Raw genomic sequence first — 26775 nt, 5'->3', positions numbered from 1 at the left:
CCCTTGCCTATGTTTTAGCTCCAATTTTCAGAACCCACTTCTGTTTCATTTTGGTTGCTGTCTGCCAACAGGCTCCTGTCACTGTCACAAGCAGCTGCTGCCAGGTGACTGTTTCACCACTGTACCCACTTGGCCCTGGCTTCTTAAGCCCGTGTCCTACTCAGCCTTTATCACTTATATCATAACTGTGGCTATTATAGAATGTCACAAGTGGAATGAAAAGAAAGGAAATAGTGCTTTCAAAAGGATGATAGCAATCAAATGTTTGTTAGAAGATGAATGAGCAAAAATTGAGAGCTGGGCTAGTCATTCTGGAGAGGAAACGAAGGTAAAGAATGATTTGCCTGTATGGAGGCTAACGATTGCATTCTCATCTCTACTGAAGATGAGGATGTGGAAGCCAATGGGTTTTAAAACGTGTTGAGTGCAAGAAATGTAATTCCACTGAATTCAGTGCTGGTTAGTCTCCAAATATTATGCCTGTTTTAAGAGATAGCATTTCAAAAATCACTCTGACAAAGTAGTGAGTCCAAATGAGAATGTATTGTGGTAGGGAGGCACCTGATACTTATTTCATGTTTCTAAGCTTTCTTGGTATGCTTAGCATGGACAAGGAAAGGCTTAAAGGTAGGAAGAAGTTAGGGCATTGCTAGAACTTACCACACCTCTCTAGTATTTGATGATAAATGAATGACATTGTTTAACTTCACTGTATGTATTTCAGAGACTTAATAAAAGAAAACAAAACTTCAATACACTTACAGGTAGAAATATAGAAGGAAAGAATGATAAGAAGGTTTAATATATTTGTTGCTAATATCTTCCAGTTATTTATAAACTAAATGAAATAATTACAGAAGCTCATGGAGTTTGAGTTAGCATGTAAGTTTTGTAGGCACAGACACAAAGAGGTTATTTTTGTTAGCACTACTACCCTTATTCACAGTGTATAATAGAATCATACGAATACATAACTAACCCACCCAACACATTTGTGAGGTGGAGTTAATCTATTTTTGTAAATGAGAAAACCAAGTCCCAGAAAGTTTAATATGTTCAAAGGATCTGTGCTCTCCAATATTGAGTCAGATTTTGCCTGAAATAGTTTATAATTAAATGGTGCAAAACACGAATTTCTAAAATGTTATGAATATTAAAGTTAATGTCTAAATTGGGATATTTTTATTTTTGCCTTGGTTATCTAGTACTGATGAGCGTCTACGTCTATGTAGTCTGCCACACATTGAATACAATAATATGATAGAATATATTTAATCTAAGTAAACAAAGTAAGACCGTTTGGGAAATTGTTTTGTTTGATTGGAATGGGAGCATGTTGTATTATTTTATCTCAGTGTGACAAGAAGAAATAATGTGACAGAAATTAGTGTAGGTAAATTGATATGTTTTAACTTCTTCAGCTTCCTCTTTTCTTCTAAAAATTATAGCAATTTTTATGGAAGTTGTGTAATGTTCAAAATGTGAAAGCATATTGCAAGACTGAATTAAGTATCCTTTTACCTTTTGAATGCATTTGGGTAATTTCAGCAATTTGATTCAAATAACTTTATTTCAATTGTGTATTATCTCCAAATAATTCAAACAATTAGGGCCAGAGAAAGGGATACTTGGAGAAGATTACCAAGAAAAGCAACAAGTATATTTTCTTGGTTCATGTAGTATTTTTCATATCATTTTAATTAATTCCTTTTGACTTACCATGTATTAGAATATTTTACATAACACCTTTCACCTGTGAGAGCAGACTTTTTTCTTTCTTTCTTCCTTTTTGTTTTTATTTTGCGATTTTTTCAGCAGATCTACCCAAAGTAATGTGGAAAACACTGTATTTCTTCTCTAGTTATGTGGATCTACTTACTCATTAGTATACATGATTATAATCAATTTTTAAATTTTGCCTTAGCAATGTCTTATTCCTAGGGGAAAATATTCATTGTAGCATATTTGGAAAATTAAAATAGGATAAGGTAGGAAATAATTCACCTATAATCCTGATCTGCATCTCTCAAAAAACTACAGCAATACTCCAACACATTTATGTAACATGTTCTCTTGAGGGAACAGCAATGTTGAAGATGACAGTAGTCTGAATTGGCCAATAGACAGATGTAAATGGTTTTCAGTGCTGTTTTTTATTTAATTGGTCTATTGATTTTATAAAATTCTAAAAAGTAAGAATTAAAAATAGTCTGTAAAAGTGTGTCATAGAAAGAACTGCATATTATGGTAGGTTTGAGAAACGGTTTTTAGGAGCCTTTTTTGTTTAACTTTCAATAATAGAAAATTGTAATGACAGAGATAGAGAGGGAGAGAGACAATGAGTATGTATTCTTGTCACAATTGGCCCAAATTCTTGTAAATTCTGGTTAATCCATAGTTGTTATTGTTATTACCATAATATGCTTGAAATGGATATTTAAGATTAATTTACCAATCACAAATTTTAAAATTCTCCTGATTTTTTGATGTGATGTGTACTTCTTCATTCAAGATCATGGTTTCTAAAAAGGAAAAAAAAAACCCCACCAAATCCCAAAACCAAAACAAACAAAAAAGAGACATGGTCTCTGTCATCATGCTATGCCTGTATCAAGATAAAGTCATAAACTTTGGCATTTATTTATTTTGTTACAATTGTCACACTGACAATAGTATAGGTACCTCATAAATCACTTTTTTGCCACAGTTGAAAACTATTACTGGCAGAACAGCTGCACAAAAATGAGTTTGAGCAAAAGGTGTGAGTAGTCACGTCACTGCATAACATGAGCAGAAGAATAGGAGAAATTAGATACAATATATTTCACTCTTGCTTTTCCACTTTTCAACAAGATAGTTATGAGTCTAGATTTGCCTTACCTAGCAAATTATATTCCTTCTTGATAAATCAATGGCAATAATTATGTATTGTATAATATTATTCCATTTTATTTTTGAAGGATTTCAATACTTCGGGGCAATTAAGTTTTTTATGTTTTCCCAACACCATTAATTCCAGTTTTTCCCATTGGTTAAGGACTCCCTTAACAATGTCAAGGTCTATGGGGTGCCCGGGTGGCTCAGTCGGGTAAGCTTCCGACTTCAGCTCAGGTCATGATCTCATGGTTTGGGAATCTGGATTCTGCTTCGGATTCTGTCTCCCTCTCTGTTCCTCCCTCGCTTCCACTCTTGTCTCTGTCTCTTTCAAAAATAAATAATGTCAAGGTCTAATTTCATGAGTTTTCAGTCACTTTTGTTTATTAGAACCATTTTATTTTATTTTATTTTTTTGGTGTGTATTTTATTTTATTTGAGTGGGGAGGGGCTGAGAGAGAGGGAGAGGGAGAGGGAGAGAGAGAGAGAGAGAGAGAGAGAGAGAATCCTAAGCAGGTTCCATGCTCAGCACAAAGCCTGAAGCAGGGCTCAATCTCATGACCTTGAGATCATGACCTGAACCAAAATCAAGAGTTGGACACTTAACTGAGTCACCCAGGCGCCCCTAGAACCATCTTATTTTGTTAATCATTATACTCTTCACTTTAAAACTTTAATCTCAAACTTCAGAACTCTTCACTTCCTCTCCCATCAGTTGGAGCTATTTTCAGCTACTTGGGGGAGAGCAGAGGGTGGAAAAGGGAAAGGGTAGATGAGCTGGGAGGCAGAGGTGTGGGTCTCTTATCTTCTGAAGAATCTAGACCTTAAAGGGGACACATGTCACACATTCTACTTGTTTCTCAGCCCTCAGAAGGCACTTCCTAGGACTGTCAGCTGACATAGTTTTTAATGGCAGCCACAGGCTGGACTTGTAGGCAGTTTCTGTAGCTCAGCAGCATCTGACTGGGGACTCAGATGCTATCTTTTTCTTCAGGCACCCCAGATTTAGGAGATCCCCTTCACTTGACTTTGGGGAATGGGACGAACCTCCCCTTGCCCCCCAAGGGGTAGGAAATAGCCTGTCACTTTATGAGTAAGTTGTGAAGAAGGGTCTGACCGCACCTCTGACCTAAGCATATTAGCATCTTTTGTTTTTAGCTTTGGACCTTAGCTGGAATTCCAGAAGTACAGGAAAAACTCTAGTCAACATCTGTTACCTCTAACTGAAAGGTAATCTTTAGGATCAACCCAAATCAGTTACTGCCAATTCAGTAGCAGCTTCAGGTTTGCAAAATTAACGTTAGTAAATTTAGGCAGTGGGATGTACCCTTGTAGGTGTAAACTACTTAACCTCTTGCTTGCCAATATGATCTTTCTTTCTTAATAAGAGTATGGCATTCAAACACGTAAACGCGCGCGCACACACACACACACACACACACACTTTAACTATTTAGGATGTGGGGTTTATGTCTGAGGGTAAGGACCAGAGTAGTCTTGATACTTTTAGAAAAGTTAGAAGGAAAAGTCCATTAAAGGAAAACTCACGATAATTTCAAATGCGTCATAATCCAACTATTATCTAAAGCCATCAGAACTATGCTGCAAATTACATATTTTCAAGAGAGTAGCATTGAAAAAGCTTTGTTAAAGGCAATGAAAGAAGATTATACTTGAAGATACTTAAACTTTGTGATGAAAATAAACTCCTTTTCTTTTTGCTTCTTTTAGCACAACTGAACATACCATGTTGTTTCTCCCCGGTCCACAGTATACCCTTTATAGAAAACAGTTTCCAGGACTGATTCTTGGGAAGGAACCAGCACAGTTATTTTTCACCTTTGATACTGCTGTAGTTGCTAATTTCAATTTTCTCTTAAAAAGTTGTCTTGAATAAGAAAAATTTCTTGAATAAGAATTTTTTTTTGGTGCTAACACCTGTAGGTTTTCAGTAGATGTTGGCAGTTTGCTGACTTAAAATTCTAGGTTACAGGTGTTCAGAGTTGATCGGAATGCCCTAATGTGAAGAAGAGTAATTTGTAATTCTTCTGAGGCAGGTATTTGCCTCATACAATTTGAAAGCCAATCTGTGGTAAACATTCTTAGCTGGGGAGTACGTGAACCTCTGCCCAGCATTGGTACACTCAGTGAACTCTGTTTCTTTGCCTTTTATTGATGGAGATGCTTTGTTTCTTTGTAAAAACATTCTTGTTATGTGAGAGTGAAGGCTTTAATTAATCTTTAAAAAGGCAGTTAATTTTTGGTAGGAAGCTATGGACAAGGAATGTGAAAGGAGTATAATTTGGGAGAAACACTGGAGCCAGTGTTGAATAGGAAAAAAATATTTTCCTATTCAAGACTTCATTTATTTGAGGTTGTTTTGACTGGTAGCGACCTTTCCATTTCTACAATTTCTTTAAAATGAGAGGTTAAGGTAATAGTGAGTGATGTTTTCCCAGGATCTTTCTAAGAAATCATTTATTTCCAGTACCAACTGGTCAAAATCAGGACCTAACGTAGTACTATATGAATGTATTTATCTTTCGTAAAATATTCGGTTTCCCTAAGTCCAGTGATTGGGGAAAAGTAATGTCTCCTTACTTTAGCCAAATTTCAAAGTCAACAGTAGCATTTAAAATATTAAATAGAAGTTAAAAGGTACACAAACAACAGCCTGTTCCCAGCACCTGCTTGCTTATTGAGTGATTGATTGATTGATTGATTTTAAAAGATTTTATATTTTTAAGTAATCTCTACACCCAACATGGGTCTTGAACTCACAGCCCTGAGGTTAAGAGTTGCATGTCTCACTGAGCCAGCCACGTGCCCTGCACCTGCTTATTTTTAAATGGTATCCAGAGGAGAGGAATTGCAGTTGTTAGGGAGTTTTAAACAGTTAGGATACTACTCATTCACACAAAAGAGAACGGTTTTTGTGTTTTGTTTTACTTTTCAAACTTTTTTTTAATGATAGTACGAAAGAGAAGTTTATAACTTTCTTATCAAGCAGCAGAATTAATGACTGAAAATATCAGGACTTCTACTTAGGTTGTGGAAATAAAAGGACCCAGAGATTGTGAATGCTACTATTGGTATATAGACTACAGATTATAAGAAACTTCTTAATTTGCTAATTTTTCCCTACTGGTATATTTTTGGTTCATTATAATGTTACTTATTTTTTGGGAAAATACTGATATTTTTTCTGTAGCTCTCTATTTTGTGGAAATAATCTGAGTTTCATATTTTAATCTTTTAGGTATGATGTTGACTCAAAGAGCCCCAACCTGTCCAAACATGTAAGTTCACACTTTATGTTTTTAGGATGATTACATAATATAGACCGCAAAATCATAATATATGATTGGTATTTATGTTGATGCATTAATATTAAAGGTATATTTCCATGAGTTTTCATGTAATAATTGTCATAGAAAATAAATAACATTTTTAAAGGACCCTAGAATAGCACGTGAAAGAAATTCTTAAAGCAAAGGTACCTTTAGTGTGTGAAATGGATTAACCTTATTTATTTATAGATTTTTAAAAGAAATTCTTTCAGTTCCCTGCAATGTTTGAAATTAATTCAGGTTGAGCAAGATGAAGCCCGTGTCATTTGGAGAGGCTTCGCTTGTGCGAGAATGAGAAGTACTTGGGTGTAGGGCAGAGTGATTTGCCATTCTTCAGTCCTTGTGGCTCATTTGTTCAACCATATTTTCTAAGTGCCTCCTCATGCTGGCACCATGTCTGTTTCAGAGGGTACAGTATGAGCAAGATGGACATACAGAGTCTGTCCTCAAGTTCACTTACAGTCTTTTTTTCTTTTTGGGTCCTGATCTTCCCTCCTTCTACCCATTCCTCTTTTCTCAAGAGCTCTACTCCCCAGGCCATAACTATTCCCTGGGGATATTTTTAGGTTCAGGGGCAGCAAAGGCATCAGAGCTAGGCAGATGCAGAGGTTGAGATCTGGAGGGAGAGTTAGGTCAAACTAGCAGGAAGAGCTGAATGGGGGTGGGGGTGGGTTGAGAACAGCATTCTGAAAGTTTAACCAGGTACCAAGTGGAATCTGAATAGATGGATGTAGAACTGGCAGCCGTGTCAGAGTTGAGAGGTGGGAGGCTGGCTGGACTCACGGTCATGCCCAGAGGGTCAGGCGGGTGAGATTTTTTTTTACTTCTCCATTGTTGTAGCCTATTGACTAGAACAGATGGATATGATTTCCAATGTAGTTTGGAGAGGAGGGATGTCTTAATTCAGAGAAGAGAAGACACATGAGAGGTAATCTCAAGCTAAGAGGTTGAGAGGCTGATTTGTGGAAACTAAAAAGCTGGGTATGGTGGTAAAAATCACAATTTACTGTTCCTTTCCTTCATTGTAAAGAAGCTATGATATTTATTTTTGTCATGAAGCAAAGAGAAGAATCATTTGATGAAGGATTCAAAGAATAGTCTTTCTGATTGACTTTTCTACAAATTGAAAGCAAATACTGTAATAAGCTCATTCCTCCCCATAAGTAATGCTCATTACCATTGCCATGCTGCCTTCTTGCTCCTCATAAGACTCGGAGCATTGTGGCTGGATATTTAAATTTTATTTGCATAGCTTTGTATTGGAAGCTTTCCAAATTCCACTGGAAGAACCAGAAAAAGAATTCCATTTTCTAGTAAAAAATTTAGTTGCAAGGAAAGAAAATGCATTATATTTATTTCACATGTAGGTGGTTAATATTAAAGAGATTTAGGAGCATCTCATAAATGTGATGTGTAGCTTGTCCTTGTAGGAGCTACAGCCAGAAACAGGCCTGGAGGGTTGGGATTGAGACAGCAATTTTCTCCATTTCTTTTTCTCTGAGGCTACATATTCTTTGCATTATGACTCTTCTCTGAGCTTCTGTTTCTCTCTGAAAACCAAGTTTCTCTGTTTATTCATCTTTGTGCATGTAGGAAAAATGAACCCCCTAAACTCTTGAGTGGACATAGGTTTTCAAGTGCCCATTCTCCCTGAATATAATTTCTATGTTTCTCAAACTACTTTTTAGAGGGCATGATAACTTGGCAGTTAAGGACATTCCATAGGGTTGGATATTTTGAGGGTGAGTGTGAAGGTGGTAACATGTGGTCCTTACCCAAGTGGTGGCCTTGAATTCAGGGAGAGACTAGTATATGGGATAAGAAGGTACCTCAAACATGATATAACTATATTTTCGTTAAATAATCCATACTGAGGTATGTACCATAGAAGGCATGAATGTATATATCTTTTAAAATATTTTTTTTTGCAGAATAGCTTTTTATATTTTCCATAAGAAAGATTTCATGTCTTCCTCCTGACATCTTGACTCTGCTTCACTCTCATGCTATCTCCTTTACCACCTTCTTACTGCTGCAGTTCTTTTCAGAGCAGCCTGGGTTTCTCCCATCTTACTCTACTGTATTCTGGTTTTCATTTCTGCTTGAACTATTCTGACATGGGTTAGAGAAAAATATCTTGACCTCTCTTCACTTTCTGCTTTACCTGGCCTTCCCATTATTTTGGATACAATTGACTGTTCTTAACAAACTCATCTGCTCTTAATTCCACAGAAATGTCTCCCTCACTTCTTTTCTTACTTCTTTGTCTACTCATTATCTATCCTTTTTCAGTTTCTCTTCCTCCTCCTCTCCCTTATTACTGCTTTTTCCCGGTTTTGTTTTCCATTGTCATCTCATCTCACTGAATAAGCTCTCCTTGGGAAATCTCAGCCATTTCCATGCCTTACCCTGATGACTCCCAAGTGTCTATCTCTCTTTGTACCTTAGCAAAAACAAGTTTCCAACTGCTTGTTAGCTAGTCTGCAGAAGCCTAAAACTCAAATTATCAAAAATGTATGACCTCTTCCATTCCGTTGTTGGTCCTCTGCTTGTATTTTCTATCTTGAGAATTATCATCATCATGGTATACTAAGTTAGAAAACGTGGATGTATCGTTAACCTCTTTCTGTCTCACATACCACATCTTGTGAACTATAAATCCTGTTCATTATAATGAAGTATTATTTCTCTTCTGTCTTCTTTCCTTTCTTACTGTTACTTAATTCAGATTGTCATCACCTTTCTCCCAAAGTATTGCATAGCTTCCTATAGTTCCTGTGGTTCGTATTACCTCACATTTTAATGTATTTGTTTACAGTAGTCTCTGTATTATATTTCTTAAATATATTAAGCACTCAATACAAATTAGTTAATAAGTGCCTGAGCTTACAAATGGATGAAGCATGTCAGATGAGGAAGGAAATGTGTTTTGGAATTGTGATATGAATTGTTAGAAATTAGTGTCCCGAATTTCTGTTAGAAATTAACAACAAAAGCCCTTGCTATTTGAAAGCATCCAAGTACAGATTTTATAACTCATTCAACCCAAAATGAGTTCAGGAGCGATTTAGATTAGAGAAGCCAATAAACAAACTAGGTCTACTCCCTGAGGATACAATTGTTTAAAAGTGTGATTGTCGACCTGCCAACTTTGCAAAGTGAAATAAAAACTGGAACCTTTTAGGAAAGACTGCTAAGTGCGTGGGTTTGCATGTGGAGTGCAGGCACTTACCTTTTACAAAGGGGATTTGGTAGCAAGAGAGACTCCTTGAGTTAACAATAATAAAATCTTTTTTTTTCCTATTCTCATTTCTGATAATTTTGACAGAAACCCATTTCGGGATGACTTTATTTGATTTCCAATATTCAGGGATCTTGGGTCAAATTCTTAAATTTTTGGTACTAGTAGGGAAAATAGAGATATAATATAGCATTGTACCTTAGATTCCTAATACTGCAAATGAATACAGGGTGAGTGGATACAGGATCGGTATACTTTTAACTGATTTTATTTATTTATTTATTTATTTATATTTTTTTTTTTAAATTTTTTTACATTTATTTATTTTTGAGAGACAGAGAGAGACAGAGCACAAGTGGGGGAGGGGCAGAGAGAGAGGGAGACACAGAATCTGAAGCAGGCTCCAGGCTCTGAGCTGTCAGCACAGAGGCCGATGCGGGGCTCGAACTCACTGACTGCGAGATCATGACCTGAGCCGAAGTCAGATGCTCAAATGACTGAGCCACCCATGCACCCCTATTTTTTTTTTAATTTAATGTTTATTTATTTTTGAGAGAGACAGAGACAGAGTGTGAGCAGGGTAGGGGCAGAGAGAGAGGGAGACACAGAATCCAGAGCTGTCAGCACAGAGCCCGACGTGGGGCTTGAACCCTCCAGCCCACGAACCGTGAGATCATGACCTGAGCTGGAGTCAGACGCTCAACCAACTGAGCCACCTGGTCGCCCCTTAACTGATTTTATTCATGGTAGGAAAGTTTGTAGTGGAGAAACATGCACCAGAAACATTACGTGATGCAGGCACTGGAATCCAGGGACATTTTCCTTAAGAGGTTTTATCCATTTTATGATTTTCTAGGGAAATTAGTAAAATATTAGTCCCCCAAAGTGTTAGATCCTGTGAACAAAATCTGACATTTTGAATTCCAGTTTTGTTCTCTAAGTTGCTGTCGAACCCACTCATCTTAATGCCATTAGCAGAACTGCATAGCATACTTTCATTTGCATAATTTAATTGCACCAGCCAAATCATTAATGAAAAGATTAATAACAGGCCCATAATTGGTGTATCTAGGATTCTGCTTGGCGCTCTAGACCAGATGACATCAAAACTGTACTTTGTGTACTAAATTTTCATACACACCAGGCAGTCCAAAATGCATTTTTCCATTTGGATGATCTTGGAAGGTACCTGCTAAAATTTTTGTTTTAGACATGTTAATAGCTCATTGGATTATTTTGGCCATGAAATACCAGCCTTCGGTGAAGGTGTGTATGTTCTTTAATATATTTTCTAAATACCATATATGTATAAACTTCCACATGTAGATCAGTTGTTTTGAAAATTTCATTTGAAAGATAATTGTTTGGACCATGAAGTGCATTTTCTCATAGAAAGTGGGGTAAAATTTTTCTCATCAGAAGAAAAACCAATTTAACCCATATATAACTGAACCAAATTCTAATGTATTTTCTTAAAATCAGGCAAACAATAAATATATTTAAGTGCTGTTCAAGTGCTCAGTAATGTAGCAGTGTAGAAGACAAACAAGGACCCCCTATCCTAAAACAGCTTACATTTTGGAGTTGGGGAAGTGGAATGGGCAGATTTATTTAATAGAAACAAATGCAAAATGATTAAGATAACTTACTTCTTTATACACTTAAAAGAAATTGATAGTGAGAAACAGTGACTGATGAAGAATGCTAGCTAGAAGCTTAGGTTCCTCTCAACCAGGTGGAGTGATTCTGCACAAGTTCTCATCCTGGGTATACTTATGCAAAGAGAAGAAGGGAACTACTGATAATCTAGACAAAGAGCATTCCAGGTAAAAGGAACAGCAATGCCAGGACCTTGAGTCAGGAAAATATTTGGAATGTTGATGTGACTGAAGATAGCTACCATATATGGGATTTTGTGAATGATGAGGAGAGCAGAATGAAATAGATTGAAAAGGTACACAGAATTCAGATGATGCAGAGATTTGTAGGCCATGGCTTCAAAAAAAGTTTAATGAATTTCACCGGAAGATGATTTATACATTTAAATAACAACCGACAGGGGCGCCTGGGTGGCGCAGTCGGTTAAGCGTCCGACTTCAGCCAGGTCACGATCTCGCGGTCTGTGAGTTCGAGCCCCGCGTCGGGCTCTGGGCTGATGGCTCAGAGCCTGGAGCCTGTTTCCGATTCTGTGTCTCCTTCTCTCTCTGCCCCTCCCCCGTTCATGCTCTGTCTCTCTCTGTCCCAAAAATAAATAAACGTTGAAAATAAATAAATAAATAAATAAATAAATAAATAAATAAATAAATAACAACCAACAGCTGAAGTGGAGAATGGGGCTGGGAAGCAAGACTGAAATTAAGGAGACTGTTGGAGGAGAACATGACTGCTGGTTGACCTGTGAACTGGATCTGGTCACTCCCTTCCCTGTCCTTGAAAAGTATGTTCTGCCCACTGGCCTGTTTCATAGACATAGTCTGAGAGAGTAATGGATGTTGAGACCATCTGGACTGAACGTATGACTGAACCCCATTAAGGCCTCTGTAAAAAAGTTGTGATTCTGGCAGGCAGGTGTGGAGATCTACTCATCTTGCAGCCATCCAAGACAGCCTCATAATGTAAGTTCCCTTGCTTATTAAACCTGCCACCTACCAATCTGGAGGGACCTGCCTTTTTCTTCAGTCTTTCCTTGCCCTCTAGGTATGGGTTCCAGTTTCAGATTTTACCCAGGGAACTCCCCTGATGGTGACCCAAAAGAGACCAACTGTAAGGCTATTGTGATTTGGCTAGATGAATAGTATTTGGTGGGCAGAGCCCTTGAAGGGCTAAGAAGTGGTCAGTTTTGGAATATGTTTTGGTGATATGATTGCTGATGAATTGGATTTCAGGTGAGAACATAAGAAAATAATTTAGAATGACTTACGTTACTGGCGAAAAGCCACTGAATAAATGGTGTTTAGTTTATTGCGAGGGGTACATCGTGGAGGAAGAGATTGAGGTGGTGGGGTGAGATTGGAGAACTCAGTGTTCAGAATGGGTTTATGTTGTTTGAGACCCCAATAAGCATCCAACTGGAGATATTGACTAGGCCGTATCTGGAGAATAGAAAGATGGTTTTGCAAACCATCAGCCTATAGAGTTGGAACTCATTAAAGTTACCTAAAAAAAAAAAAATACATATATATATATATACACACACATATATATATAAATATAAATATATATGCCTGAAAAAATATATATAAATGGAGAAGAAAATAGAATTTAAATTAGAAATTTTGGTGAACTGAAGCATTTAGAAATTTGAGGGAAGAATATTAGCCAGAATTCGCATTTTGAGAAGCTGGCCAGAACATGTTACTTTTCAATTCAAACCCTGCAGTGGCCTCCCTCTACACTCAGGAAGAATTTACGGTCCCTTGGGTGAAGGACCAGGCCCCTGGTTCTGTTTAATTCTTTTCCTTGCTCATTCTGTTCCAGGTCTACTGGCCATCTTGTTTTTCCTTGAATGCCCAAGTATATTCTTGTTTCAGAAACTTTGTTTTTGCTTTTCCTCCAGCCTGGAATGTTTTTTATGCCAAATATTCACATGGTTCTTTTTCTTACATTATTTAAATCTCTACTCAATTGTGGCTTCCTGAGAGGCCTTTGCAATAATGACTTTCTTTTTCTATGAAACATGCTTTCAGGCCCTTACTAGATGATGAGAGCTAGCTTTTTTAAGCACATGCAAGCTAAACTATTAATGACTGATGTTTTGTAAATGAATTATGTTTCCATTTGCATTTCCAGTAAGGGCTTGTAGAATCTTAGACTTTAAGAGACAATGCCTGAATTAGGTCTGATGACAGTATCTTCAGCACTCATTAAGTTATATTAGGTGTGATTGTTTGCATGCAAAACTGGCCCTTGTTTCGAATTCAGTATTTAATAATGATTTTGAATGATAGTATTACATTATATTTAATACTATTATCTAGTATCTAATAATGCTATATTATGTTTAATATTATTTAATAATAAGTAGTAGTAAGTTTTCTAGTTATTTGGCCTGTCAACGTCTTACCATGACTACCAGCAGAGAGAATATTTAACTTACTTTCTGTAAGCTTACACTTCTTGCTTCTTTGCTAATGAGAACAAACATAAAGTGATATGCCCCCAAAAGGTAAATATTTTCCATAGGTTTATCTCTGAAAAGTATAGCTTTATTTTGTAGTCTCTATATAGCATGGTTTTCAATTAAATATATATGTTGTGAATAATTTTAAAAAATTGGTTAATTTAGCTCAATGGCCATCCCTCATTGTTGAAAGCTTAATTTTCATTCAGTGGCTTAACTGCTTTCATCTGGACTCTTAACAAACAAAAACTATCTTTAAAATCAACATTTGTGCTGAAATAAAAGAAATACATTCAACTTTAGAGTATAATTTTGAAACTGTATTTGTAATTTAACCATCGATGTCTAAGTTTAGAAATTTTATTAATCTCTTGGAGGTAGATTAGCATTTTTGAATTATAGATGGATCTATCCATTAAATAGACAAATCCCTGCCTTAAAAAAAGTTGTATTATTATGTTAAAATGTGACAAATTGTTTCTACTAAAATATTGAATCCAATTGTTTCATGTTGAGTTTGCCTTATTTTCAAAATAGCATATAGATGTGCTAACAACCTTAAAGAAAGTAGAAGTCATTATTGGGGAATGGAAGTACCATATTTGATTATTATAAATGATTGCCATATTAGCATAATATAACTAAGTCACACCTCAGTCTTTATAGTTGATGTGATTAGTATGAATTAAATAGAGAGGTAGTCAGCAATATTAGCAGGGAATACCAGCAATAAAATAGATAATGCCAACAATAAATTTTCACAGGTAATATAAGCTTTCCTCATTAATTTTTTCTGCAATGGTTAAAATATTGTAAAAGCAAAATATTTTGTATTACTTTATCTTGCTCTTTGTGGCTTAGCATGAATATGCTTAATATGAGTTAAATGATCACAAAATGGGTACGAGCAATAAATGGAGGCAAATAGTCTATCTTATCAACAAATAGAATGATTAACTACTGAACAGTTGACTGCACCCAATTACTGTGCTGTGTTAAAACTTAGCTATCATAAATCAGTTTAATGTCTTTTCATCTAAATTATCTATTAATTAGAGATATTATATTTTCAGATGTTCCTTGATCACATCATAAAATAGGAAAGCCATTTACAGACTATCTTTATAAACTTTTAGGAGAAAGATGCCATGCTATTGAATGCTTATGAAATTGTTTATGATGATGCTGATGATCAACTACAGTTGACTGGCTTTGTGATAGTGTAGAAATCAGAAATTTCACTTACCATGAAGGCCTCCTGGTTCACTATACCATTGTTTTAAAAATATCATTCTTTTACATATGTATGTTTATATGTATACTACTTAACATGTAAGATAAGTTAGTGTATAAGGCACTTTAGGATTTTATGATGACACTTAATATGAGTATTTGAATTGGCTATGAGTGTAAAGGGGATATAAAAATATTTTATTCAGGTAATTATAGTACCTGCAGTACTGGAATCTAGTAGTCAGGGATAAGTTTTAAGTACATAGTAATATCCTTTTAACCCCAGGGAGGTAGGGAGAAGAGAAGCATATATTTATTACATGCTTACCATGTTCAAGCATCTTTTCTAAGGGCTTTGCATAAATTATCTGCATATATAATCTTATTAAGTACCTTGCATATAATATCTTATTTAATCCTCCCAATAATTTAATACATAGGCATTATTCATTATCTCTATTCTATGAGTCAGGATATCGAGACATAGAGTCATTAGTAAATGATTCAGCCAGAATATAAACACAAACAGTATAGACATTCATAATTCTCACTCTTAAGGAATATGTTATACTGTGTTGCTAAATAAATAAATAAATAAATAAATGTAAAAGATCTTTTATAAAGGATGTATCAGAATTTATACTGGTACCTAGCAAGCAAGCAAATAAACCAACAAAACAAGTTCATTTATTGCAAAGTAAGTTACCTTATTAATATGTGTGGAATTATTAAAGTACATAGCATTAATGTAATTTTTATGAATATAGATAAGTAGCTAGCTACAATATAATAAGAAATGTAGTAGAGGAATTGATCAGTAAAAATTGGTATGAAAAAATAATGAAGTAATAAGTTTGAAGGAATTAGAATATTTTGCTCATGCATGCAATTAAAGGAGACGCTCTTCTGAATGTTAAAAAGAAAAAGAAGAGAAATACAGTTGACCCTTGAACAACATGGGGTTTAAGGGTCCCAACCTCCACAACAGTCAAAACTCTGTGTATAATTTTTGACTCCCCCAAAACTTAACTGCTAATAGCCTACTGTTGACCAGAAGCCTTACTGATAACATAATCAATTAATACCTATTTTGTATGTTCTTTGTATTATATACCCTAATCTTACAATCAAGTAAGCTATAGAAAAGAATATATTAAGAAAATCATAAGGAAGAGAAAATGAATTACAGTACTATACTGTATACACTGAAAAAAAAAATCCACATATAAATGCAACCGCACAGTTTAAACTATCATGTTGTTCAAGAGTCAACTGTATATTTGTTCAATAATCAGCTAGACTCTGATAGTATAGCAGTGTTTCCTTGGATTTTTGTCTGCATTGTATTAGTAATAAAACTAGATTTAAGTAGTTATAGGAGTAATCCAAAGACTCCTTCTGATGTGCTGATAACTTTTTAACTACCTATGTAGCACAAAACTCATTGTTATATTGCTTTGTGTGCTATGCTTTCTGCTTTTTTCTTCTTTACTTTACTTTGCACTGCTAGATATTTCAGATTGAATACCAGCATATTGTATTCAGGGCGATATTGGGATATATTCAGGGTAATATTGGTAGAATGCATCCTATGTACTAACAACATGGTATTTATGTATGTTTAAATAGATTTCAAAACTAAGGTCTATCTGTGTATTATTTAGATTATAAAATAATAATTAAATTTGGCAAATATTTATTGATCTCTTGGTCATTTGAGGGAAAGCACAATAGTTAATATGGCTGAATAAATGGAAGCATTTCTCAATTGCCAGACACCGTGAACTAGATTTGGTCTATGTGTGTGTTAAAGCTGTGGAAACATGCCTGGATTTATTACTGGAAGTTCTATTTTAATGTAATTCTAATGACTCATCAACTGGAACACAACACCATAGTAAGAAACAGTAAAGCAGTTTGTGTTAAAGGTAATTTTTATTTCTATCTTTATCTAACTACAGACCAAAATATCTAAAAATAGCCATTAAAGGACACATGTATTCTGTTACCGTACTGTGTAAAATGCATAGAAAATGTGAAGCATTGAGATGAGTAAAAAATAAAGATTCAGTAGAAATTTCCAGCGCAAGGAGTAGTTAGTTGACAGACACTATATGCTTATTTTTTTCACTGTGAGTAGTAAATGTGTTGCTTGATAAGGAGTACGGAAGCACAGACAGATTAAAGGAACTACAAAAATGCTATAAACATTTAGGGGCAAAGTGTGCAATAACTATAGAAATAGTGTGTACAGATGCATGCCATAGCTTTTTGGTATACATTTTATTTTATTATTTTAATTTCCTTTTTGTTCATCACTGATGGTATTTGTGTGTTCTCCGTTTGCTATTATGTCTTCTCTAATATGGATATGCCCAGTACTTCAGTTCTGTTTTCTTGAGTAATGACAGTACAGAACAGCTTTTGGTGAGACTTGGCCATATCCATTTAACATGTAGTATGCACAGCTATCTATCAGTATTCATATTTTTTTTTCAACGTTTATTTATTTTTGGGACAGAGAGAGAGACAGAGCATGAACGGGGGAGGGCCAGAGAGAGAGGGAGACACAGAATGGGAAACAGGCTCCAGGCTCTGAGCCATCAGCCCAGAGCCTGACGCGGGGCTCGAACTCACAGACCGCGAGATCGTGACCTGGCTGAAGTCGGACGCTTAACCGACTGCGCCACCCAGGCGCCCCTATCAGTATTCATATTTTTTAGAAAAGAGTTCCAGAATCCCCCATGTTTTTCACTGCTAACGCAGAACAATGATCTATTCCAAATCTTGAGTATTCAGCACTTTCTGCCATGAGACTTAGAGAAATTTAGGTTTGTTTTTTTTTTAACCCATAAACATATTTGTAAAGTATCTCTTTTGAAATTTTGTATCTCTTTTGAAATTGGGAAAGACATGTTGCTACTAAGGATATTTAAAATATGTCCAGGCTCTACCTTAAGTACTTTCTAATTACTCAGAACCAAAATGTAAAATGATTTGCACTTTCATGAAGGTGTTGTAACTGAACTAATGTGAATTTGCTCCTTGGTGAGTCACCAAGGTGGAGATACACCAGATGGAGTTGTCACACAAAGGAATCAATTTGCAGCAAATAAGGAGATCATGGGGAATAACTTCCAAAGCCCTGACTCTCCGAGCAGGAGTGGATGGATTCTTTTATTTAGGGTTAGGATGAATATTTAGAAAGGGGAACCCTGTCATCATATGCAGACGTGGGCATAAGGTTGCATGTGCACCTTAAAACATGCCTATACCTATATTGTATGTTATGTTAATGAGGCTTGTGTTCCTCCTTGGACAGATAATTTAGCATTATATTGAAGTAGGAATAACTGTCCTTCACTCCATAGTCCATCTGCGCAGGTATGAGTCTGTGGTTGAGCTCAAACTGATCTGGGTGGTCTGGGCCTCTGGAACTCTTTGCCAAGCCAGTCATTATAGCTTAAGGGGTAGTTTCAGTTTCCATCATGGGATGCAGGGCCCGTTGGGCCTTTTGCCTGAGTTAAGTAATAGATAAACTGTAAAGAACTTAAGGAAAAATGTGGGACAAAGGTCATTGGGTACAGACAGGTGAGCAATACAGGTCATGTCTTGGGTTTAGCTGGTGATGATGTCATTCTGGAAGCCACCAAATTTCAGATCCAGAGTATTTCCTGTCCCTCCCTTCTTGTCCCCACTGTCCCCCTCCCCATCCTCATCATGTGCAAGGATACTTTACACCAAATCCTGTCACTTTTCTCTGCACTGTTTCCTACCACTTGCTACAACTTCAGTTTGGGTCTTAACACTTGGCTTCTTATTAACTGCTATAGCCTGATTGATCCAGATTGCAGATTTTACCTCATTCGTCAGTCCATTCTTCACACTGGTACCCGAGAAATTTGAATGTACTGTTCTAATGGTGCCCCTGCATTGCTAAAAGACTTCCAGTTGCTTCTGATTATCCTAAGACAACTTCCTTGTTTGTTTTTGACCGGCCAACTGGACCTTCTACAGTCTGACTTGGCTCTTCACCTTCAATTCTCCCCTTTACTTGAAGCCCATTCTTTTCTTATTACATTCTTGCCTGTAACTCTGATCTGTTCTCTAGGATTATGTAAGGGAGGAAAAATAATTCTCCCTCTACCCTTCTTATTAGCCTCTGTAATAAAAAAGACGATTAATAGGAGAAAAACAAATGAAAGTTTAATAACATGGTATACCTCCTGTATACATGGGAGATACTAAGGAAAATGGAGTAACTCCCTGAAATGGTCCAAGCCTTATACCATCTCTAACTAAAGACAAAAAAATGTTGGTGAGTGGGGAAGCAGTTATGGGAGGTTTTCAGGCAAAGCATTTTAAAGAGGGCATAGTTTATGCAGATTTAAGTCTCCACCTTCTCCACTGAGAAGAGATTTAGTAACCCCCTTCATCCTAGTACAGTGAGGAAGACAGCCTTAGAAATGGAAATTTTTCTTGTAAATGTCTCCTGCAAAAGGCTAACTTCTAACCTGGTTTTCTGAGCTTCCCCCATGTCTGCTATTTCTTAAAAATAATTAGCCTAAAATAATCCTTATGCCAGGGCACCCAGGTGGTTCGGTCGGCTAAGCATTGGACTCTTGATTTTGGCTCAGGACATGATCTCACAGTTGGTAGGATTGAGCCCTGTCAGGCTCTGCACTGACAACATGGAGCCTGCTTGGGCTTCTCTCTCTCCCTCTCTCTCTCTCTCTGCCCTTTCCTTGACAGCACTTTCTCTCTCAAAGTAAATACATAAACATTAAAAAAATAATAATCCTTATGGCAAAGAGATATTTTTGGGTAGCCAATTCTCTTCTCCTTTAACTGGAATTGTAACTGTACTCAAGGAGTTCACTGCCTGGGGTGCATTAAATTGAACACAACCGAAGGAAGTGTTGAAAGCAAAGAACTTTTTATTACTTTTCACAAGTAAGGAGCTGGAGGCAGCTCTCAAAGCACTGTCTGTCCCTGAAGTTAGTACAGGAAGCTTTTATCCAGTGTATTAGGGGGTGGGATCAGGGAGCTTGCATATGCATTACATATACATTAAGGAGTTATACATATTCTATTATTTAGGCACTTGGGTTCAATTCCGTATGCCTAGAATGTCACCATGCTAGTACATGCACCTGTGTTCAAACAACAGGTGGAAAAATAGGCGGAAAAATCTCATTTATAGGAGGGGATCCTAGTTTTATAATGAGCTAAAGGTAACTGCAGGACAACTTAGGCGAGGGGTGGGGGTGGGGGTGGGGGAACTTCTGCAGGTACTCAACTCCAAAATGGCTCAAACTGACTCAGCTGGTTCCTGTAAGGGTCTGTAAGGGGTTATCAGGTGAAAGAAGCACCTACCAAGGGACTAACAGGTGAAACACCTTACTGGGTGTCTGTTGGTTGGGAACTGCTGGTTTTTGCAAAGCAAAACACACTCGTTCCCTGCTTTTGTCCTTTCCCCCTCCTCCCTTCTCCTGATAACTTTCAGCCCTTTGATCTGAGTAACTTCCCATTGTATCCTAGCTAACAGAATATCCAACTCTCTTCTCTCCATGATCTGATTTCTCCTTGGCTCTCAAGGCTTACTGCCTTTGGGAAATATTACCCTGACTATCCTAGTCTCCAGCATGGATTTCTTTCATCAGACTTAGAACACTCTCTCCTAAGGGGCGCCTGGGTGGCGCAGTCGGTTAAGCGTCCGACTTCAGCCAGGTCACGATCTCGCGGTCCGTGAGTTCGAGCCCCGCGTCAGGCTCTGGGCTGATGGCTCGGAGCCTGGAGCCTGTTTCCGATTCTGTGTCTCCCTCTCTCTCTGCCCCTCCCCCGTTCATGCTCTGTCTCTCTCTGTCCCCAAAATAAATAAAAAACATTGAAAAAAAAAAAGAACACTCTCTCCTTTTACTTTTTAGAACTGAATACATAGCTTTTACTTGCTAGGCATTTAAAATTTTTACTTATTAAAAACTTTGAATATTTTGTTTCTTCATTCCTGTCCATCCTTCTTAGGGCTTCCCATGGGCCAGTTCTCTACAATTTAGGGAGATCTTCCACCTTCTCTTTTAGGACAGATTGAAATCCTATACAAGCTAAACTAGAGTGTGTGTATCTCTCTGAAATACTTGCATATTTTCTTGATTCAACACGCCCAGATGATGTTGGAACTCTTATTTTATTGGCATGTGAAATTGCATTGTGTTTATGATATTTAAATTCTTAGGCAGCATATTAATCTGGAATCAGAACATCTGGGTTAGTCTGCTATTTCTGACTGCTCAGACCATGAAAGAAATCAACCTCTTGTATGATTAGGATTTTCTTTATATGTGAAACAAAGATTAATAACAGATCTTTCATTGTGCAAGGTTATTCTGAGTCTTGAAAATAAGTATAAGATTGTACTTGAAATAAGGTACATCTAGTTTGTACATTAATGAACTTTACAATGTATTACACTTAACCTATTTTTAGGTATGTAACATATGCTAATATTAACTCATGTAATATTAACTCGTTCCTCCTCAAAACAACTCTGTGAGGGGAACTAGTACAGGTTAGCAATGAGGAAACTGGAGAGCTTAATTAATTGCCCAGTCCCAGGTAACGAGTGTCAGTAGTGGAACAGACACCTGGCTGTGTGGCTTGGGACCCCCTCTGTAGCCACCTCACATAGCCTGTGTGTAGGTAACGCTGAGTATGGTTAACCACCTCTGCTCTGTGTTTTCACAGTCTACCTCCTCAGCCCAAAGCTTACTAGTTTCAGAGATATCCAAAGCCAACTGTGGATTCAAATCCTGGAACTTCTTTCCACTGTTGTTGTAATTTCAAGAAGAAAAAGAAAGTAAAAGCAGTTTCCCGCTTACTTGCATTAACAAGCTAGCTGCGATAAAAGGACAAAAGGCTTTGCCAGTTTGCAGGAAAATCACATGCTAAAATTCATGCTTGTTGAGCTCATTTTATTCATTATTGGGAGTCGGGGAATTCAGTATTTCAGCAATGAAACCAATACAGATATGATGTACAAAATATGTAGTGTAAAGACAGCTTGAGAACTTATGAGCTTTAATCCTTTTATCTATTTTAGGACTTTCTGGGACAAGTGTTTTGTACATTGGGGGAGATTGTTGGTTCTCAGGGAAGTCGCCTGGAAAAGCCAATAGTGTAAGTATTTTTTAATGCAGACAATGAAATGTTAACTCTTCAGTTTTTATTTTGGTAGTTTGGAATTGGTAAATATGTGGTTGTAGACCAAAAGTGGGTTTAAAAATCTTCCTGAGTTTTTTCTTCTAACAAAATAGTTCTGACATGTTTGTAAAGAATCATTTATATTTTAGCTGTCATATGCCCTGCTGCAAAATGTTCACAAAATGAAAGGAGGAGACTTAAAAAAGCAAATGTATTGTTTTCTGTTTGGTTATAGTATTAATTCTTCTGTTTTTAAGAATTAAACATTTTGAAAAAGATATTTTCCTCCTTTGGGCTAGGAACTATATGTAGCACCATTCTTCATACCATATATTTAATAAAGGCATTTATACTGATTGAGATTGTAATAATAATTTTTACTACAAAATTGGGTCTGTGAAAAAGAAAGTAAGTGTATAAAGATTAAGAGAAGATGGTATCTCAGAATTATGTATTCTTCCTTCACTTTCAGTCACTGGGATCATATTTCATTTTCAATTTCAGATCAATTGCATGGGATGATCCTATTTTTCTCCAGTTCCAAATAAGACAGCAAACTAACTCCAGATATTTCTCCTAAATCTTCCCCCTTACTATCCTCCTTCTTCCTACCCTCACCCAATCTCAATTATTTGGATTCATTTAACTGTTCATAAAAAATCAGATGATTTATTAAGAATACTGAGAAAAAAATTGCAGAACTAACCACAATATCAAAAGGTTTGGGAAATTTGGAAGTCAGATTCTTTTAAGAATCTCAAACTCATAAAATAAATTTGTCAAAACTTTCCAAAATTATTCACCTTTGACATCCAAATACTTAAATGTCCAAGGGCATCATTCTCACATTATCTGTATAAAATTGAACTTTATGTTTAGTGTATTCTTTTCAGGTTAATAAGAAATCTATGAATTCTCACTTCTCACTTATTAACTTATTACTTAGTGCCAGTTTGAAGACTTTTGCATATCAACTACCTTTTTTAACATTCTTTCATGTATAATTTTTTTTATCTTTGTAGGATTTGTAAGCTTATAATTCAAATATGTTTATGCTCACTTTAATATGTCAGTAAAAAGTAATCTGTAAGGCAAATGCAGATAATTTTATTAAGTATATATAATTGTTACTGTATTGTTGAGTCTAATAATTTAGGCCCATGAAAATTCTTGGAAGGTCACTGAATCACCCTTCTTACTGAAAAACGAATCAATAACATACACAATGCTACCTCAGAGCTGCCTTTAATATTCTTTGACAGAAAACAAAAGCAATTAAAATAGAGAATTTTTATTTCAGTGTAACAGAATAGAGATTTTTATAGAACTTGCACTCATATTTTTAAATTGATCATTTTACTGGTTATTTTTATCTGGTGTTATTTTCTCCATAAAAGGAAAATATAACTCTACTTTCATAAGACTATTAAATTACTTAAAATTCTTCCCAATAGAAAATTTTTTTTATGTTGGTCTTGAAACATGTTAAAAAGTTGATATTTTATTGGTTGGGGCATGTGGTGAATAGAATATAGTGTGAAATGTGGCCCTTGTTCAGGTCATTCGACACTTTCCATTAGACAAGACCAACAAAAACACAATTAGGCTAAGGGGTGAAGATGTCTAGAGTAATGATTATGCAAATGTTGAGAGTATTTTCTGGCAGTTGGGTCATGATTATCTTATGTAATCAGAAAAGATGAGATGCCCTTTAGATTTTTCCTAGCTCCTGCTGAGGTTGGAGTAGCATAAGTGAGACAAAGCCTTGGAAACCTGTTCAGGCAACATGAAGCCATTGTAACCACCTGCTTTGCTTCATCTATAGGGTATTTTGTAATTTAGACAAGTTTATTGAAAGTGTTGATATTATATCTATCTTACTGACCAAGGTAGAATTCATTCATTGTTGTAAAGTGTATGTAACTAATCTTTTATTCAACCTTGGACCTTACTAGGCAGTCTTCTCAGGCAAATAAGTATTAAGAAAAGGGTTACTGAGAGAAGATGCATCTTCTGTTCAAATGGCAATTTACTCCCTTACCTCAACATCAAATGAAAAGCAATGAAAATCATTTATCCTTTTTGTTTAAAAGTGTAGTTGGGTTGAGGAAGAGAGTGAAATGTTATTTTCATGGAAGTTTTATCTGCCCATAATGTCGAAGTAGCCCTTAAAATTAGCAGGTCCACTAGATGGATGCTTTCAAATTCCACCCTCATCCCTGATCACCTTTAGTCACTGCCATGTATTTTTTTTCCTGTATGTGGTTTTTCAAATCAATCGAATGGAGAGATGGGAAGGTTGGAAGGTATGTGGTACTTCAGTGGAGGAGAGAATGGTTTTGGAAGAAAGGATAGAGCCAGGGAGAATATTGGAGATGATGTAAGGTCAGGGAAGTGTTTTCTCACAGGAAACTCAATGATAACCATAACTTCTAAAGGAGGATACCATGTTTTATCACATAATACATAAACATAGTGGAATATCTTAAAGCATGGCAGAAACAATAAACTTTGCATTGGGAAATAGTACGTATCTCACATGTAGCTCTTACATCCATTGCTCACAGCCCCCTCTGTCTCCTTCTGCCCTGCCCTCACCCCCACCCCCATGGAGTGAACCTGCCCTGGTCAGGGTTTAGCTATCCAGTCAAAGATAACATTGTAAAATGGTCACTAAACATCCCATTGTTTTTCCATGGTTGATTCATAGTGACTGGAGATAAAAATAGAATTTGTATACTCTCCTGTTGTAGCCATTACTTTTGCCTATCTTGTTAGGGAGTTGGAGGATTTTCCCTGTCTGGAAGGGTATAGGCTTTGGAATTGTAGCACAGGACACCTTCGGAGGCAGATTATCCACCTGCGATTAACAAAATTGACTCATCTTGAGTTTAGAAAGTCTCCCTGTGTCTCAAATGTTATTTATCTTAAATAGCATTATCCAAGTGATTTAGGGCTTATTCACCAATTTGTTTTAGATTAGAGATTTATTTTCCAGTTAGTTTTCCTTTTAAATTCTAAGTTACTCCAAAGATTCTATTGTTTTCTTCCCTTTAAAGCCTTCCCTTTAAATGGCCTAGTTTAAATTATTTTCTGTTAAGGCATGAAAAATAATTTCTTTTGGCTTCTAAATTGCACTTGTGTTATAATATCTCCTCAGTGTTGGGCTTTTAAAAATGATGATAACTATAAAATTTGGAGATTTAAAGCAGATATACTAGAGCTTTAAATTGTTTGTTACTCATCAAGCCTTTGAAAACTAAGTTATATTTATTACAAAGGAAAAATGGATTTCTAGTGTATAGCCTCATGCTCTATTAAATACAGAATGTGAATTTAATGTTTATTTATTTTTGAAGTTTATTTTTATTTTTTGAAAGACAAAGAGAGAGACAGAGTATGAGCAGGGGAGGGGCAGGGAGAGAGGGAGACACAGAATCCGAAGCAGGCTCCAGGCCAGGCTGTCAGCACAGAGCCCGGTACAGGGCTTGAACCCACAAACCATAAGATCATGACCTGAGCCGAAGTCAGACGCTTAGCCGACTGAGCCACCCAGGCACCCCCAGAATGTGAATTTAAAATCACTTCTTATTTTCTGTGCTTCAGTTATTGTTGTCACTTTTATTGTGAGATTCTCTTCTTTATGAGAATAAGAATTAATTTTTAAGGAGTGCCTGGGTGGCTCAGTCGGTTAAGCGTCTGGCTTTTGGTTTCACCTCAGGTCATGATCTCACAGTTCGTGGTATCAAGCCTACATAAGGCTCAGCACTGACAGCATCGAGCCTGCTTAGGATTCTCTCTCTCCCGCTCTCTCTGCCCCTCCCCTACTTTTGCTGTGTCTCTCTTAAGGTAAATAAACTTTAAAAAATTATTTTTTAATATTTTGTAGGAACTTAGGTTAATTTTTTTGAAATTGATGTTCAAGAATTTTTAATTTACTTTTTAATAGCAGCTCACGATTTTCACAATTTCCAATAATCTGTTCTGTTGAATTCAAGTTTTGAGCAAATTTGGATTCAAGTTTTGAGCAAACACATTTCTCATATCTTAATTCCATCTAACATTTTGGTCTTTTCCCTGAGCCCTCCTAAAATGACTCTTGTGCTACTTAATTTGTCTGCAGCACTTACTGTGTCTTCCTATGACTCACTGGCTCCTCGCTTTAGATCGTCCCATTATTATTTACCATTATACCCACTCAGCAGTGTGTTTTCTCATGCTGTGAGATTGTATCCAATTTTCTGCGTGATGCTGTCAGAGAGTTTTACTTCTTCTATCTTTAGGGAGCTCAGTGATGGATTCAGCAAAGCCTTCCAAAATGCTAGAATCAGCACCAGTTTAAGAAAGATTGCCATTCTCTTCTCTGGGAGGAAAGCATTTATTATATTCATCAAGTAATAGACCTGTTTGTTCCTGTTACGCTCATCCAGGCATGACTGGTTCTGTATAAAAGGATGGAGTGAGGAGGCAGGGACTGGTTGTGATTAGAAGGAAGATTCTTACCCTGGAAAGGAGGGGGAACTCCATGGGTAATTGAACCGGCAACTGTTTTGGCTAAGGGAAAAGATTATGTTCTTTGTAGGGTGGCTGTAGCAGCTTGTGATCTAGGCAATCAGGAGTGGGTAAAGGATAAAGAGAGGGATCTAAGAGTGATTAGTGACCAGTACAGTGAGAAGAGTACAGGGACAGAGGCTCAAAGGCAGGTGATAATTGGAAGACCGGCTTGCAGCTGATGGATGGACACTGGGATACCAACT

The 26775-nt window shown here is 36.5% G+C and overlaps 1 protein-coding gene across 3 annotated transcripts in view; it reads left to right on the top strand.

The window, feature by feature from the left end:
• The window catches only part of CPNE8 (copine 8), a 230647-nt gene that overhangs the window by 61303 nt on the left and 142569 nt on the right, over positions 1 to 26775 (top strand). For all 3 annotated transcript variants that reach the window (XM_030322174.1, XM_030322175.1, XM_030322176.1), the window contains exons 5-6: positions 6134 to 6173; positions 21918 to 21994. In XM_030322174.1, coding sequence (XP_030178034.1) covers positions 6134 to 6173; positions 21918 to 21994 — 117 coding nt within the window. The remainder of the gene's footprint in view (positions 1 to 6133; positions 6174 to 21917; positions 21995 to 26775) is intronic.

The sequence above is a fragment of the Lynx canadensis genome, chromosome B4, assembly GCF_007474595.2.
Source record: "Lynx canadensis isolate LIC74 chromosome B4, mLynCan4.pri.v2, whole genome shotgun sequence".
In the NCBI taxonomy this organism is placed as follows: Eukaryota; Metazoa; Chordata; class Mammalia; order Carnivora; family Felidae; genus Lynx; species Lynx canadensis.
Note: the sequence above shows the minus strand (reverse complement) of the source record. Positions and strands in the feature narration are given on the sequence as shown.